The sequence below is a fragment of the Haemorhous mexicanus genome, chromosome Z (assembly GCF_027477595.1).
Source record: "Haemorhous mexicanus isolate bHaeMex1 chromosome Z, bHaeMex1.pri, whole genome shotgun sequence".
Taxonomy (NCBI): domain Eukaryota; kingdom Metazoa; phylum Chordata; class Aves; order Passeriformes; family Fringillidae; genus Haemorhous; species Haemorhous mexicanus.
Window position 1 is genome coordinate 37,618,642 of NC_082381.1, and position 16,589 is coordinate 37,635,230.

The 16,589-nt window shown below is 43.5% G+C and overlaps 1 protein-coding gene across 1 annotated transcript in view; it reads left to right on the plus strand.

Annotated features, from left to right (window-relative positions):
• The window catches only part of MUSK (muscle associated receptor tyrosine kinase), a 57,494-nt gene extending 47,738 nt beyond the window's left edge, over positions 1-9,756 (plus strand). The window contains exons 16-17 of the mRNA XM_059836561.1: positions 3,066-3,214; positions 5,039-9,756. Coding sequence (XP_059692544.1) covers positions 3,066-3,214; positions 5,039-5,715 — 826 coding nt within the window. The 3' untranslated portion in view covers positions 5,716-9,756. The remainder of the gene's footprint in view (positions 1-3,065; positions 3,215-5,038) is intronic.
• Positions 9,757-16,589: the final 6,833 nt, after the last annotated feature.

Consider the following 16,589-nt stretch of genomic DNA (forward strand, 5'->3'; position numbering starts at 1 on the left):
TCAGTGTTTACTCACTCCTGGGTCAAGCAACATGTTAGGACAGGAAGTGTCTAGCTATCATTTACTTGCTTCTCCTGAAAGGCTACTGTCTTCACCAGGAACAGCTTCACACTTGGAAGGATAAGGAAGTAACCATGCTTAAAAAAAATTCAGGACCAGGCTCAGGTCTGTCCCAGCTAGGTCTTTGTGGCTGATTCTCCTCCTGGGAGAACCACGCTGGCCCCACAAGCCACCAGAGCACTAGCTCTGTGCAGTTCAGTGCAGACTAGCATGCCAGTTTTCTTCCAGAGCTGGAGCTGTGTGGTCCAGGCAAAGCCTGCAGGATTGCCTAAAAGCCTGGATGTTGAGTCTTTGCTAGTAGGCCGGTATGGAGTTTTTGCTAGTAGGCTGGGAGACCTACACTAAAATGCACAACTTGTTGTCCCTCCTTAGGCACAAGGCTGTTCCTAAGGTCAGAGTTTCTTGATAGAAGTCTCATCATGTTCTCTCCATCTGCAAAGGGTATTTCTTTGACCTGCTGTCTCATATATAGCTGAAATATAGTGTGGGTGTAAATTACTTAAAAAACCCCAGCCTTTCCTTCCCCCTCAAAAAGCAGCTCCAGCTGATTCAGAGCAGTCTCCTGCTCACATATTAACTTAACCAAAGAATAAGGTAAAAGTAAGTTCACACCAGACTCAGTAGACATTAATTACATTATTTAATCATCTAAGAGAAGCTACCCAACTGTCCCGGTGAGCAAGATGGGGATAGGACATGGTCTGAAATACAGGCTCAGACTGCTCCTCATGTTTTTGCATTGTTACTGCTTGGGAAAGAAGACCTGACTAGGAACTTAAGTCAGACATCCTCTAGATAGGCTCAGAATGAAATTCCTAGCTGGTTAGTTCTTTGAACAGCATGCACTTTAATGCCAATTAATGCCTCTGGTGCGCAAATCCATTGGTGGTGAAGCGGGCAAAGGACTGTGGCTGTCCACCCTGTGCAGGAACAGTGTAAATTTCTCCTCAGCTTTTCATTAATTGCAAGAAAGATTACCTAAGGTAATTTCTTTTGATGCTTCCCAGTTCCAGGAGAGAATGAACCTGTTTTTCAAAAACCACTCTCCCTTCTGGCCCTCCACCTAAATTCTCCAGGTTCAGAGGCAGCTCTTTCCCCCTGCTACCCTTCAGATGTGCCCCTATCATTTGGCAGAGACTGTCTTTAGGGCATGAAATGGGTCAAATTTGATAGCTGTCTGCCAAGACTTCAGACAGCCCCTGCCTCTGTGCAGAGCAATGTGAGTTTCTGAGGTCTGCTAAGAACTGTACTGCATCACCATGAGCTACCAAAGTTGAAATTTCTGGCTTTTGCCTGAGGGCCACTTAAAAGGCATTGTGCAGCTCAACCTCACTTGGTTACATTTAGGTTAGTTTACATTAGAAAATTCAGTGAAATTGGGTGGTTGGTTGTACATCAGCCTGGGGTGAGTTTCTGTCTCCAAAGCAGGCAGGACTGAGCTCTGTCCACCCCTGTTCTGGCACTGTGCTGGGTCTGCTAGTCAGAGATGAGAGGCAATCTCTGAGACTATTTGGAAGACATAAAGCCCTCCTATTTTTACTTTTAAATCCCCTTCTGCTTTGTTCAGGCTGCTGCTGCTGGCTCTAGTGCTGAGAATTGACAGCAGGTGGTAGGTGCTTGTACTCCTCCCCTCCTACAGGGAACAGCTAGGCAGGGAACTGCTGCCAGCACGGGGGAAAAGGAGGAAGACGTTGTGTTGCAATGGAGGCAGTAGCAGACAAGCGTGGGGTCTGATCCTCTGCTCTGGCATGCCAGCCCTCCTTGCCTGAGTGTCTCAGCTGTGATCTCGCCACCTCTGATTCCTTTCTTGATGGACACCCTGCCATCCAGTGACATTTGACATTTACAGCATCCAAGTGCAGCCATTGCAACTGCCATGTGTCTGAAGTAGAAGACAAGGAAGCTGGAAGTGTGCTTGGAAATTGGAGTCTCCTCTAGGTGCTGCTGAGCAATAAAATAACCTGGCATTCAGGCAGAGGGAGGGCAGTCAGGCTGGTGTAGCAACATGACACATAGATGGGCACCACTCCCCATGGGCTCTGGCTGGCTACCTGTATGGAATGTGTTTTAGCTGCAAGGCCCCTGGGAAGAATTTGTTCAGGAAACAAAATGTACGCCTGAGGTTTGGTGCATGTTTGAAGAGTGGAAAGTTACTCTTCTCCAGCAACAGCTACCCCTAAATCTTTGGCAAGCCCGTCTAATTCAAGTTGTTGAGGGTGCAGGGACCTGTGGATAAGAAAACAAGTTTGTTGCTCAAAGTCAGGATTCTGCTGCCTAAAGATTTGTGTGCATAAGCTTGAGTTGAAGATTCACAAGTATCAAAATGTGTGTATTTACACATTAACTTGTTCTTCAGACAAGGCACAGGTTTGCTTTGTCCCTTCTGTCCTGTCATGTGTTTCCACAAATCTTGCAGGAATATTAACTCTTTTCTAGACCTCAGTTACAGCACATTAAATCCAGCTGAAATTAGCAAATGGTTTTATAACTTGTTAAAGGTACATATGTATGCCACACATACATACACAGAGAACAGTAACAAAAGGCTATTTTCCTTACAAAACCAAGGGAATACAATAGGTTTATTTTTAACTTCACTGTTACACCCCAAAAGTGAATTATTTGGACTGAAGGGTCCATCCTGTCCTCCATTAAGTTTATCATGTGGTCTCCAGCCTAGGATGCAGTTGCTTCTTACCAACCTGTTATTTATGTCTTTACCAGACTTGGTAATAAGTCTGTTAGCAGCAAGCCCCGTGATAAAAAAAGCTATATTGACTTTAGTCCTACCTGTACTTGAACCAAATGAAACACCTCTATAATATGGAATGCATATTGCAGTCCCAAGAGATGAAACTGGGCTTTAAGGTTCCTTCTGTTGGTTCTGGGGCCTTCCACCTTTTTTTTGTTTTTGGTCAGCTTCTCCTTTTGCATCAGAAACAGAACCTATACTTAGTAGGCATGTGTTCATCACTGATGGTTTCCTCTCTTACCTCTCCTTGCAGGGCCCCAGGGCTGCTGCCATACGAACCTTTCACCATGGTAGCAGTGAAAATGCTGAAGGAGGAAGCATCTGCAGACATGCAGGCTGACTTTCAGAGGGAAGCAGCTCTCATGGCAGAGTTTGACAATCCGAATATTGTCAAGCTCTTAGGTATCTCAGAGAGGCATCCTGTTGCTTTAACAAGATGGTGCACCACATCAAAGCCTCCTCATGCTGCACTGAGTATACTGCTGGCCGTCTTGCTGCCTAACTCTATTTCCAGTCTAATAACATTGACCCAGATGTCTCACAGGGAAGATGTGAACTTCCAGGAACTGTGATTTATTTTGTGGGTACTGAAAAGAAATAGCACAAGTACTGTTAGTTTTGTAGGTCCCACTTACTATTGTGATGTCTGAACACTTAATAGCATTAAAAACCCCAAAATTTAATGAACAAAAAAAAGCCAGCCACAAAAACAGTAGCTTCCTTTCCTTCCATTCTCATCTGAAAAGACATCCTTCTTTGTTGGATTTTTTTCTGAAGCTTGGCTAATAAGGCACTGTCTGAGAAGAAAGCTGCTGACAAAAATATTCTTTTAGAAGACTGTAATTTTTTTTTTCTGAAGTAGATGCTGCTGGCCACCTTTATCTGGAAGTCCTGCTCTAAGTTGCATGCAGATCTGATTCTTATGAACAGGGGCATTTGAGATCTTAATTTATTTCAGTAGGAATGTCCAGAACATTTTAAATGGGTAAACCACAGTTTTGGGAAAGCTTGGTTGATACAGGTACTTTGGCTACAGAAAAGAAAAGCAGGAAAAGCACTAAACTGGACTAAACTTTGTGTTTATTGTTAACACATTTTAGGCCAGAAAAGGACAAAGTTACAGGCACAAACTAGTACCACATCACTAGGCTGTGGAGAAATAGCCACATTGTTGAAAACAGCTTAGATGATAAATCTCTCACATACACTTGTCATGCTTGTCAGATCCTGATGTCATCAGACTGGGAACAGCCATTTGTTTTTCCTCAAAGAGGCAAATATTAGGTCACCAACCAGAATTTCAGATTTCACAATAAGTTGCATCACCAATTGCTAAATGATGGCCCTAAGAAAGTAAAACACATGCATTTTAAATGTTGACCTTTGCTGGTTAGCAGTTTAATGATAGGTGCACAAATATTGCTATATCTCTGTATGATCAGTAAGGCTGATGGAAGAGTGGTTAGTGCTGGCTCACCAATAAAGCTGATAAAGTGCCAAGCATGTGCCCTTCAGTGGGACTGCATTCTACATCTAACAGACATGGCAAATGTCTCCTTTCTGCTGTCTGCTTTTGATTTGTCTTTCTTTCATTTTTGAGTATCTGTCATGCCAAAAGTAATTCCTCAACCAACTTTTTTTTCCATGAATTGTTTAAAAAAAAGAAAAATCCATAAGGGTGGGAGTTTCCTTGCAATTCAAGAGTTCCACTGAACCCTTGAACATGCCCCTTGTGAATACTTTTGAAGTCTTCCTGCATATGTATCACCCCTTCAACAATATTATTGTTGTAATACGACTATCACAAGAAATAAAAGAATTAAAAAATAACATGATAAGAACTTTAAAGGTTACTTCCTGAAAGTCCTTGCAGTTGCACCTGGGAAGAGGCAATACTTTAGTTAACGCTAACTTAAGCAGGATTAGCTCTTCACTAAACATAGCTCCGAAACTATGAGTTTTACCCAGGATGTCAAGAAAAATTGTGCATGCAGGCATGTGCATGACTTGTTAGCATCACCCACAGGGATTAGATCCCTGATGGAGGAGCTTGAAAAGAGGCACGCATGGTGGATGCATGCAAAGTGGATGGTATTTGCATGGTCACCTCTCCCTCTGCATTGTTGAAAGCCTCCCTCTTGTGTAAGCATTTTTGTGCTTTTTGGCTTTTGCCCGGCAGAACTCTCTTTGCTACACGAATGACCCGTGTGGTCTGTCTTCTGCCAGGCGTGTGTGCAGTTGGGAAGCCGATGTGCCTGCTGTTCGAGTACATGGCCTACGGGGATCTGAACGAGTACCTGCGCGACCGCTCGCCCCGCAACCTGTGCAGCCTGGCGCAGGGCAGCCTGGACACCAGGCTGCGCCTCCCGAACCCCCTGGCGCTCTGCTGCACCAGCCAGCTCTGCATTGCCAAGCAGGTCGCTGCTGGCATGGCATACCTCTCCGAGCGCAAGTTTGTGCACCGGGATTTGGCCACCAGAAACTGCTTGGTGGGGGAGAACATGGTGGTGAAAATTGCAGATTTCGGTCTCTCAAGGAACATGTATTCAGCTGACTATTACAAAGCAAACGAGAACGATGCCATCCCCATCCGCTGGATGCCCCCTGAGTCCATTTTCTACAACCGCTACACCACAGAGTCGGATGTGTGGGCCTATGGGGTGGTGCTGTGGGAGATCTTCTCCTATGGCATGCAGCCTTACTATGGGATGGCTCACGAAGAGGTCATCTACTACGTGAGGGATGGGAATGTCCTTTCCTGCCCAGACAATTGTCCTCTGGAGCTCTACAACCTGATGCGCCTGTGCTGGAGCAAGTTGCCAGCCGACCGGCCCAGCTTTGCCAGCATCCACCGCATCTTGGAGCGCATGTATGAGAGGGCTGTGGCCAACATGTCTGTCTGAGGGATACAGTTCCTTCCTTGTCTCCTGTGCCCACCTATTTCGAGTGACTTGGACCAGCCCATGAGCTCCTGAGTGATGGTGGCTTCACACAGTGTCCTACTCAGGGAGGAGAAACAGCTTGTTCCACTGCCAAACAAAAAACACAGACTGAACCCCTTTTTGCCCCTCCTTGAGCAGGACTGTACCCCCCAAACAACAGGGCTTACCTTTAGCCACCAAGACAGGACTTCTCAGGTTGGTGAGAGTGCTGGTCATGCTAACTCAGTACTTATATTTAGCATTTCCAGGAGAACAAAGTTGCCCAGAGAAGGCGAACTAATGTTTCTTCCTAAGCACTGTTTCCTTCCTTCCTTCCCAGATCCCACCATGCCCTTCTGCATTTACACTCTTGGCTTTTACATTTTTTCCCTCTTTCTCTTACATTTTCTAGTATTATTTAAAAAAAAAAAGGTTGCAGAGTTCAATCTTCTTTTGGGGATACTGTTTGTTATTTTGCGTAGTGTTTACTATTTTGTTTTTGCATACTCAGTCCTTTTTGCAGAAAAAGGATGTTTCTGAAGCCATAGGCCACTTTCGTCTTCCTTTTAGCTTTCACTCTCTCACATTACAATAACGCTGTCAAAACAGGAGCCTGCTGGAGCCACTGGCAGCCACCTGCATCTTCTGTTACAGAGACAGGCAAACTCCTGTCAAGCATGACACTTTCCATTTTCCACTGTGGGAAGTCCAGAGTCACATTCACTTGATGTTAAAGTCTCATCTAAAACCTTTCCCGAAGCATTGCAACATATCTTACCTACCTTCCCCTGAAGAAACAAAGGCATTTGGTGCTGTTGGAGAAATTCATCCCAAAGGCCTGGTGCTGCACCTCGTAGGCATCCATGGTGTATTGATCTGCCACTGCCTGGTCCTCACCATGCTGAAAGCAGGAAGAAATGCATCCCCTCTTGCAGCAGCATGGCAGGTTGTATTAATTGCTTATTTCCTTTTCCTTTACAATCTTTGCCTCCTGTTTCTGGTTTTCTTTCCTGACTGACTCTCCTAAGTCCAACTGCAATATTTGCTGGCCACCTTTGTGCTGTGGTTTAGAGACAGAGAAGTAAGGAAGGTGGATGTCTGCCACCAGTGTCCTTCAGAGACATCCTTAGTTAGGAGAAGGTGAAGAAAATGGGTGCACACAAGAAAAATTGCAAACTGTCCATCTGCAGGGCAAAGATGAGACTGCCTCAGTTACAGACAGCCTGCAGCCCATCTCCAAACACCAAATGTTTCTCTGCTAAAAATTATCCAAATTGTAATGGATACTTCAGTGCCAGAGTAAATTTTATTCCTCAGGTGACAGGTGAATTCTTTTAGCTCCTTGTGGAGTGAGGAGCAGTTGTCCCAGAGCCCCATTGCTGATACAGAATGTAGCCTGAGGCAGAGATGTGCATTATGACTATAGAGCAGGAGTGCAAATGAATGAGTGTTTTAGTGTGGCTTCTGTAACTTGGACACACTGGTTTAGCCTACCCAGAAAGCAGCAGCGGAGAGCAGCTATCTATGGTTTCTAAAACGTAAGCTTGAAAAGGTCTGTGAACCATTATAAAGAACAGAACTGGAAAGATTATAGTTTCTTCTGCTGCTCTCCTCTTTGTTTGGGTTTTTATTTTGCTGGTTTTGTTGGGTTTTTGTCATATAACCATAGTTTGTTCTGATTGCAGCCATAACAGCATGGTTTAATGTTTTCAGGCCGCTGGTGTCACCTTCAATTGGAGCAAAGAGCTTGCAATTGCCAAGGACAATGGCAAGAGAAGAGGTCTGGGCTGCAAAATGTTGAGTGCTAAAATGGTGCCTGCACAGTGAGCACAAAATGGCCAGTGCTGTCTTACTCATTTAGCAGTCTCTTCCAGCCTCATATTCTGTGATTCTGTGATTCAGTCCTACCATCATGCTGCTATCACACAACACTTTACTGAGGTTTGGATGCTAAAGACAAATGCCTTTGAAAATCCCAAAGCCCTCAATTTCAATAAAAAATTATACTGGAGTTTCTCTATAGCTCCTGTTATTGCATTATGACCACCTCGCAGTGTGCATGGTTGAATTTGTTAGGTTCTATCCTAACAAATATCTTCCCTGTCCGTCTTCCCTGTTCTGAGGAGGCAGACCTGGAAGGATGGGGGTGATGCTGAACTGAGTCCAAATCCACGGCCCAGGACTTACATCATCTCTGTAAGGGAGGGGATACATTCAAGTTCCTTGGAGTGCTCAAGGCATCAGGCATTTTTTCACCCTCCTTAGAGAGGGTGAAAAGCTTTAGAGAGGGTCAGAAGCTGTGTGTGAGTAGTGGTGTAGGTCCAGGTACCCAGCACCTCCTCTGAAGCTGAAATGATTCTTATGCTAAGCAAAGCGTGCAGTAACAGGTGCAAAATCTGCACCATGTGCTAAATGTAAACAAACACACCCATTTACATTCTGGAGGACAGTCTGCCTTTCTGCCTTCTAGGATCCCAGTGCTGCCTTCAGTTGTTCATTCCCCCATTCCCCCAGGAACATGATTTCAAAACCAGTTTTCTTCATGTTAGCTGCCTGTAATGTCACATGCTAGGAATTTTCACTTGCTTTCTTTGTGAAAGAAAGACTCCCATAAACTTGGAAGTGTAGTCCTTTTCATCTCATTTTCCTAGCCCAAACGCTTGTCTCACTGGCCCCCTATTTAGGATAACAGTGGAAAATTTGTTCTTCCTCATTCAGCATTCCAGTCTCTGCATTATAAGCACTTACTGACATGTGAGGTAGTCAGTGTCTGCAGGTCAGGAGGGGAAAGGCTTCCTTTCTTGCAAGAGGAAAGAGATCATTTGAAGACATACTCAGAGAAGCTCTCAGCAGCATGTTCTCCAGGGATGGTAATCTCTTCTGCGTACTGATCCAGCAGGAAGGCTTAGCACCTAGACAGTGTTGTACTTTGAGGATTAAATTGTAGCAGGACTTCTGCTGCCTTAATGTGTAGCTGGATTTTACTGATTCCTTCTGCTGTATGCTTTTCAGCTTGCTAGGAGCTGGAGGTTGGCTGCTTTCATGACATGCCTCCTTTCACAGATGGTTTTTCTCCTCCTTATGTTTAAGATTCTGAAGTCTTCATTCTATAATACACAGTGTGCTATGCCAGATTCTTCTAGATTTTCTGTACAATTATCATGTAACATAAATTTTTTTTGAATGGGAGTAAACAAAGGGATTATGAGAGAGTAGAAGAGTAAGAAAAGTTTGTTCCTCAAAAAAATTGCTTGGAAGCAAAAATATTTTGCTTTTCTAGTTTGGATTTATAATTCACGTGGAGAAAGAGGATGAATCAAAAATGAACATTTTTGTGTTCATTTTAGAACATTTGTGTGCTGCAAGGTAGAGCACTTTTCTACATTTAGATCTGTCCATACTGGCCCAAAAAATATGGAATGCTTCATGAATTTGCATGTCACCCTTGTGCAGGGACCATACTAACATGAGTTTAAGATGAACCTTTTTGGTGCTTTGGTTCCCATCCACACTGAGAGCAGAGGGAGCCAGCAATCTGTGGCATTGGATGAGAACCCCAAGAAAAGGATTTGCAGCACATTTGATGTACCCATTCCCTTTGCAAGTGTACTGCCCTGAGCACTCGCAGCACATATACATCTTTATCCTCAGTGACATATTGTGAGATCTGACCAATGCAACAACACAGACATCCTTTCATGTTCCTGTGCCTTCATTTGACAGTTACATTTAAAATGCACTTTTATAAGCATAAATTCCATAATTGATTGGACGCTGTTTACAACATGATCAAATTTGGCTCAGATCTTCTCAGACACTTTGTGGGCTAAACGTAACTGTCTTGTCTCATTTACCCAAGGAAATATACTAGTTATTATTCTGTGATTGTTTGTTATATCTTCATGAATGATGGCTTTGAAAGACATCCCTAGCAGAGATGTACATTTCTCATTATCTCAACCTGTGTAACTCCTGTGTGCAATATTTTATAAAATAAAGAGACATTGAAAAGGCTAATGCTAATTCTGTTCTCTCTGTTCTCTTCCTTCTCCAGCATGGTTTTGGGTTTTTTTGCTTTTGCTTTTGTATTTTTCTGAAAATAGATGTGTTTCATTTTACTAAAATATCTTTGTTGCAGCTTTAATATGATGGTGGTTATACTGCAGGCAGTTGCAGCAATAAGTTAACTTAATATGTGTGCTCAAAGGCATGTGGTTTTGGTGGGTTAAATTGGATGCTGTAGGAACACATTAAGAAACTTTACATTATGAGAACACTTTAAGGACTGGACAAGGGAAAGGAGAATGTTTTTACATCAATGTAGATTGGAGTCCCTTTATCCCAAGGTGCAAGATGCCTCACAGAGATGGGGATGACATCTGTCTCCCTCCAGGAGACAGGACCAAATATCCAGGACCAAAATATCTGCTGGTATTTGTGCCTGGATTCTGGTCTCACACCTAGATGTGTGGAATGAAAGTGTGATATAAAATCAAAAGGGAATTGAGTTTGCAGTTTGGAGAACACAGCTGAGCAAAGTTTCATGCTGATGGGCTTATCTAAAAGGCTAGAATTTGTTTTTTCTGCACATGATCCTTGAAGATGAACTCACTCAGTGAGTCTATGGGAATTTTAACTATTTAAAAATTAATTGCAAATCTTTAACAATCAGAAATGGGGAATCAAACCAAACTTTCTGACTACAATTAGTCAGGCAAACCAGGAAGTACATTTCTTATTTCTCTTTCTTTCCCCTGCCACCCCTCCCAATACAATCTAAAGTGTTTTCTGCAAGTCTTCTTTCTAGAAAACTTAAACAGTGTTTTGTAAATATTGTCCTTGCTGAGCAAGTCATTAATGTATTAGGAAAGGAGTTATTTTTTTCATCCTCTCAGTCAGATTGAACCATATTACAGGGTTGACATGCCAAGTTTTTCAAGGCACAAGAAGAAGTGGTGCACTCATTTCCCACCACCAAATGAGCAAACTTTTGAATCTGTAGAGAAACATTCTTCTAGCCTGGTGAAAAAGTTGACCCTATGACAGAATCTGTTGTCTGCAGCAGTACAATCTCTGCCAGGCTTCCCTCCTCCCAACCCCCTTCTGAGGTCACCTGAACCAGACAGCACAAAGGGATGCTCCCAGCGCCTTGAGTCACCCTGAGTATTTTGGATAATTCAGACATCCTGCATGAAACAATGAGAGTAACTTGTGGCTGGGAAAAGCAGAAGCATGTAATAGATAATTTAGTTTTCCTTGACATTCATATGTGACTTCGTAAATGCATATCCTTGTCTTTGTGTAGATGTGTATGGGAAGAGGGTGAGGAAGCTTGCTTTGTGGGGAGGGCAAAAGAAGTTTCACTCAATCCTCGATGCAAATTCCTTGTTGTGTCTTTCCATTAATTTTAAAACTTTGTATCTTCAGCTAAATGTAATGACATCTCAGTTCCTCAAAGGAAAGTCCTAAGAGGCCTTTGCTGAGTTTCTGTCATTGCAGTGATGTGAGAGTTGCTCCCCCTCTGCTGCTGGTGTGGAGCTCTGAAGTAACATGAAAAGGCTTTTCATATTTCGTAAAGAATCCAGAGGATTTCAGTGGTGTTCAAAAGCAGGACTAGGATAATTTTGACAATAATTTTATTATTAACAAGAAGGAAAAAATTAAAAAACCCAATCCTATCAATTTGCCTATTCCACCTAAACCACAGAGCCTATCATAATAATGTCACGAGTGTTTTACAAGTTTCTCAGCTTTGGGAGAAAAATTATCTACTCATTAATTGACAACTCTTTAGAAACTCCCCTTTTTATACAGTGCTGCTGTGCACAGCCAAGAGCATTCCATGGAGCCCTCTGTCCATACTTTGTGGTAGTGGGCAGTTGTAACTGTAGAAAGGAGAACATATGAGGAGTTTGAAACTGGCCTTAAAACCAGAACTAGCAATTTTCTTCAATGCTGGAGTGGTAGACCTTAACAAAAGTCGCACTTTACACCACTGACATATTCATGTGCTAACACAGCACCTTATAATATCCCACACATTTAGTATTGAATAAGTAAGAGTTTCATCAGCAACTGTTAGACAGAAGATTTTATGACAAATTTGGACCAAAAAGTAATTAATTAATTAATTTATTTATTGAAGAAATATTTTTCTTCTGTCTGCTGGGATGCTTTAAATCTTTTGCCATTTATAGGCCAGTGTGCTTACGCTGACTGCGAGATAACCACGCCATACATTTCTACGGGGCACAAGTGAACGTGTTGAAGCACTTGCATGTTTATCTGCCCTCCCCCATGGCTCTTATATAAAAGAGATGTTACACTTAGGGAGTTTATGTAGGCTAGCTAACTTTTATGTAAATAAATAACTTAATGGAAGAGGGGATCTGTGCAGAAATGAGGAGCGCCAGACGAATGAATGGGGGTTATTCACCCTCTGGATGTTGAGATCATGCTGTGCTAAATTTGACTTCTATTTAAAGCAGTGCTAACTTCAAAGCAGTGACACTGAAGAACAGGAGGGCCTTGGCTATTGTGAAGAAGGGGAACTTCCCGTGTCTGGCTGCGAACAGATGGGATGATGTGCGACCGCTACATGGGAAGTGCAGCAAGGAGCAGGCATTCCTCAGCTGAAGAGCACACCATTTTCCTGAGGCACAGGATAGCAGGCAATACCAGGTACAGTCAGTGCCATGCCAGATTAACTCAGATTTGGCTGAGATTTATTTGCAGCACTTTTGTTATTTGTCTTCTGTTCTGGAACACAATGAGATCTCTTGATGCTCATGCTCCAAGACCCTGAACTCTCCACACCTCGTGCCCTTCTCAAGGCAAGTAGCAGGACAGCTCTGCTCTCTTTCCTTTCCTCCCAGCAATGCACCACTTTCATGACAGGGACCAGATAGGTGCCTGTTTGTGGAGCAGGGCAACACCTCCTACAGTGGTGGAGCTGTGGCTGTGTGGCCCCTGCATAGAGCAGCACCATACCTACCCCAGGCAGGTACCTGACCTGCAATAGAGGTGCAAGTCTTTCTGGGGCTGGGAGGTTTGCAAAGAGCTCCTGGAGAGGACTGTACAAAATGTTCAGATCAAAACTTCCAGCAATGAAAAGCCACCCAGGTTTGGGTGTCATTACTGGCCCTGAAGAAGTTTGCCAGGAGTATCTGCATGCCGCTAGGCTGCTGAACAGCTACATTTCAAGAGAAACTGCTCTGATTTATAGCTCAGTGTCAGCAGCACATTGCACTCCAACAGCTGTGGACAGGCAGGGGAGTGGACAAGACAACTTGGTATTGGTATGTCTTACATGTGAGATCTTCAAGTCAACAGCAAAGCATTTTAATGATCTGTCCTCTCAGTAATCTCAGTTGTGAAAAACTGTGACTGTCTGGGCACCAGGTGACACCTGTCTAGACAAAAGAATAAATTTTTGGCTAATGTATTTTGCTGTGTACCACACCTCATGCAGACACAACACTAGGATACTTAAACACTGTGTTGAACAGGATTGCTGTCTCTTCTGCTGACAATATGCACTATTGCCCCGAGCCAACAGGACAGAAGAGTATTTGATTTAGCTTGTATGAGATAAATCCTGTCAATGAGAGGGACACTCTGCCTATTTGGAAACACACCCTGACTCAGCAAGACTTGCACAAATATTTTTCTTGGACAGCTACCATGCAGTCAAGTAGCTGCTACTACTACACATTTGCCCTTTTATGCCAATCCATACAAAGGATTATCTGTTAGCAAGAAGTTTTTAAAAATAACTACCGATAAAATGTTTAATTAAATTCTTACACATGAAATAAAAGTATCTCTCTCTACAATAAAAAATATGCACTGTTCATCCTTTTGGAAGTCTGAGATCCTCTTTGCCTTCACTGGCAATTCTAACTTTACTCAGAGGCTAGTGGGGCTGATAATTATTCACTGCTTCTGCCAACACTGAAATGAAGGGGCTTCCAATGAACTTCAAGATAAGGATGCAAAAAGTCATACACAGGGCACAATTATATGGGCATGAGGTTACAGATGCCAAAGTATGAACACATTTAAAGAAAAAAAAACCTAACAGATTACAAAAAATCATATGGGAGAGGCCTGTTAATTTGCATTGCATTTGATGTTGTCAATGTTTTACAGTGCTGTTTTCTAGAGCATTTTGGAGGTAAAAAGAGGAAAAACCTACTTTATGGATGCCAGTATTATCTGAACAGGTGTTTTTCTTAAACTATCTGCTGGCAACAGCTGGAGTAATGATACCAAATATCTGTCCTTCTGATACCTGGTTTACTGCTCCTATTCTAAGATTCCTTTGCAGAAGGGCCCAGGTTGTAAAATCTGGGCTCAGATCACAGGTGTCTCATACCCAAAGGATAATTGGTTGGTCTGGCCTTGGCACTGGCATGTAACTGGTTGAAAAAATGTTAACTTTCTCTTTTCTTGTACTGTGTTTTATTTTCTCTTGGATAGTAATTATAACATCTTCTCAACTAAAACCTGGGCATCCTTCAATGGGCAATTGCCCTCTGTGCACCCGCCGGGCTACAAGAATCAAAAAGAAATCCTGGTGCAACCCAAAGTATTGCTACCTACTGACTGTGTCAGTGGCTTTTGGCCATGTTTCTAGCTGACAGAGATGCAACAGTATTAAACATTGAAGGGAAATAAATGAAAGGCATGAGGAAAAATAGACTACATGATACAGAGTAAGAAGCCAAGTTCATCTGCAGAGGAAGCTTCTAGGGACTGCTGCCCCTACAGCTGGGCACAATACCTACACTTCATCTGTGAGCTCTATCCCTGTGATCCCACTGTGGCAGATGGGATTGCACACAGAGATTTTCCAAGTTAAAATCACGAACACCTGCGTGTGGAGCCCTTGTCTCTGAGCCAGCCATAGGGAAATGTATGCTAACAGGTGCATGCAGACTCCACTGGATTCTGAAGTCCATCTGTGACCCTAGGGTAACCCCTGCACTGAACTGATTTGGTCACACACATCACAGGATCAACAAGAGTCTTCCTGCAGATTTGGCAGTACCATAACTTGTAAAACACCAGCCCAGTATCAGCAGCAGTACTTCTTATCAAGCGCTTTTTCCATCTAGTCACTAGCAGCCCGTAGTCCTCGGATTTAAATGATTGCAGCCAAATGCAGTTCTTTCACTTCCAAACCCTGAAACCATTGACCTAAGCAGCTGGCTGCCTTATGTCTCCTGGGGCAGTCTTTTTCCAAAGAAACCAGTGATTCATCTGCAGATGGCTCCCTGAATCAGCAAACAGCTCCACCCACAGCCAAAAAACCTGACAATTCCAGTGCTTGCTGCCCCAGCAAGGATGTGAACCCAGGGCTGGCATGGACCTCTCTGCATTTTCAGAAACTCCTTGCTGTTTGTTTCAGTCTCAGTTCTTGGCTGGATGGTAGCATGGTATGCACCATGGTGGGAATTTGTGTCGTTGAGACACTGTGATACTGCAGGACAACATCCACAAGGCAACCCATGATGGGTGTGACTACTTATGGAATGGCTTTTCTGTCCTTCTGAGGAACACAATTTGTCCTAGCCAAGCAGCAGCAAGTATGTTCATGCTGTTACCAAGTAACAGACATGGTGGGCTACAGTAGGGATCATTTCCTGATCTCCTCCATTTCCTGGGGAAGGAAAAGTGGGGCAGAAGCATTAGACTCATCCTTCACTCTCCCCTGCATTGTTAGTGCAGCTTGCTGGCCCTTGAAATTGAACTTCCTATGATTTTGGCACTATCAGGAGAAATTGGCTTGCTCAGAACATGCTTGAAAATGCCAGCCTCGCTGCTGAGAGCAAAGTTTTTGTAATATCAACAGTTATGCAAGACAAAGATTTATAACACCTACGCTGCTGTAAACACGGACATATCACAGTTTTTTGAGTTGATACAAGTTCATGCTAGAATTATATAAGAATGACCTGTACTTGACCTCCCCTGGCAGTTTCTCACACAATTAGAGGTCTTCTGGTGACAAATTTATGATTGGACCCAAACAGTTTAGGAAATTCCAGATATAGAAATTTCTGGTAAGCTGAGACTCCGAATATGCTGCCTCAGGCACATCTTCCAGATGTACAGTTTTGGTGGAAGACAGACAAGGAATATATCCTCTCTCCCTCTTTCCTCTTTCCCCTTGCTTCAGAGGTACTTTCATGAAGAAGGGCCTTCTGGTAGCCCCTGCCTAACTGATTCAATAGGTTACAACAAGCTCTGGGGAAGTGCCCTTCCTGCCCTTCCTATAAGGTTTGTCTTTTTTTAAAATTAAATGCATGTTTCAACAAGGCCAAAATGTGGCAGTTTGCCACCTACAGCAGTACAACTTCATGCTGTGAGTCTCCCAAGTCAAAATGACAGGAGGGCACTGGAAGTCCCCTGCCTCCTAACGCTTGCAGCACAGTGCTGGTCAATGCAGCAGAGGGAGAGCAAGAGGGAAAAACAAGGAGATGTAGAACACCTTGCTAGATTCCAAAGTTGTTACCTAAACCTGCATGGTGGTTAGGGAAATGCTGTAACTTGTGGCTCCAATCAGGCAAACCATCAGCCCCAGGACCTAACTGAAGGCCAGTCCAAGGACAGCCAGAGGTATGGTGCCAGCCCCATGGGACACCCAGAGACAATAGGCGCTGGGCCATTGAGATCACAGAATCATCAAGGCTGGAAAAGACCTCTGAGATCATTGAGTCCCCCTTACTTTACTCAGGGTTTTACCTACAGTCCTGAACAAGCAAATGGGTGGCCTTAGAGTCAGGATGAGTTGCTCAGCAATGGTCAGTGAAGCACGCTTTTGTCCAGAAATCATTTTCCTAATTCTGTCC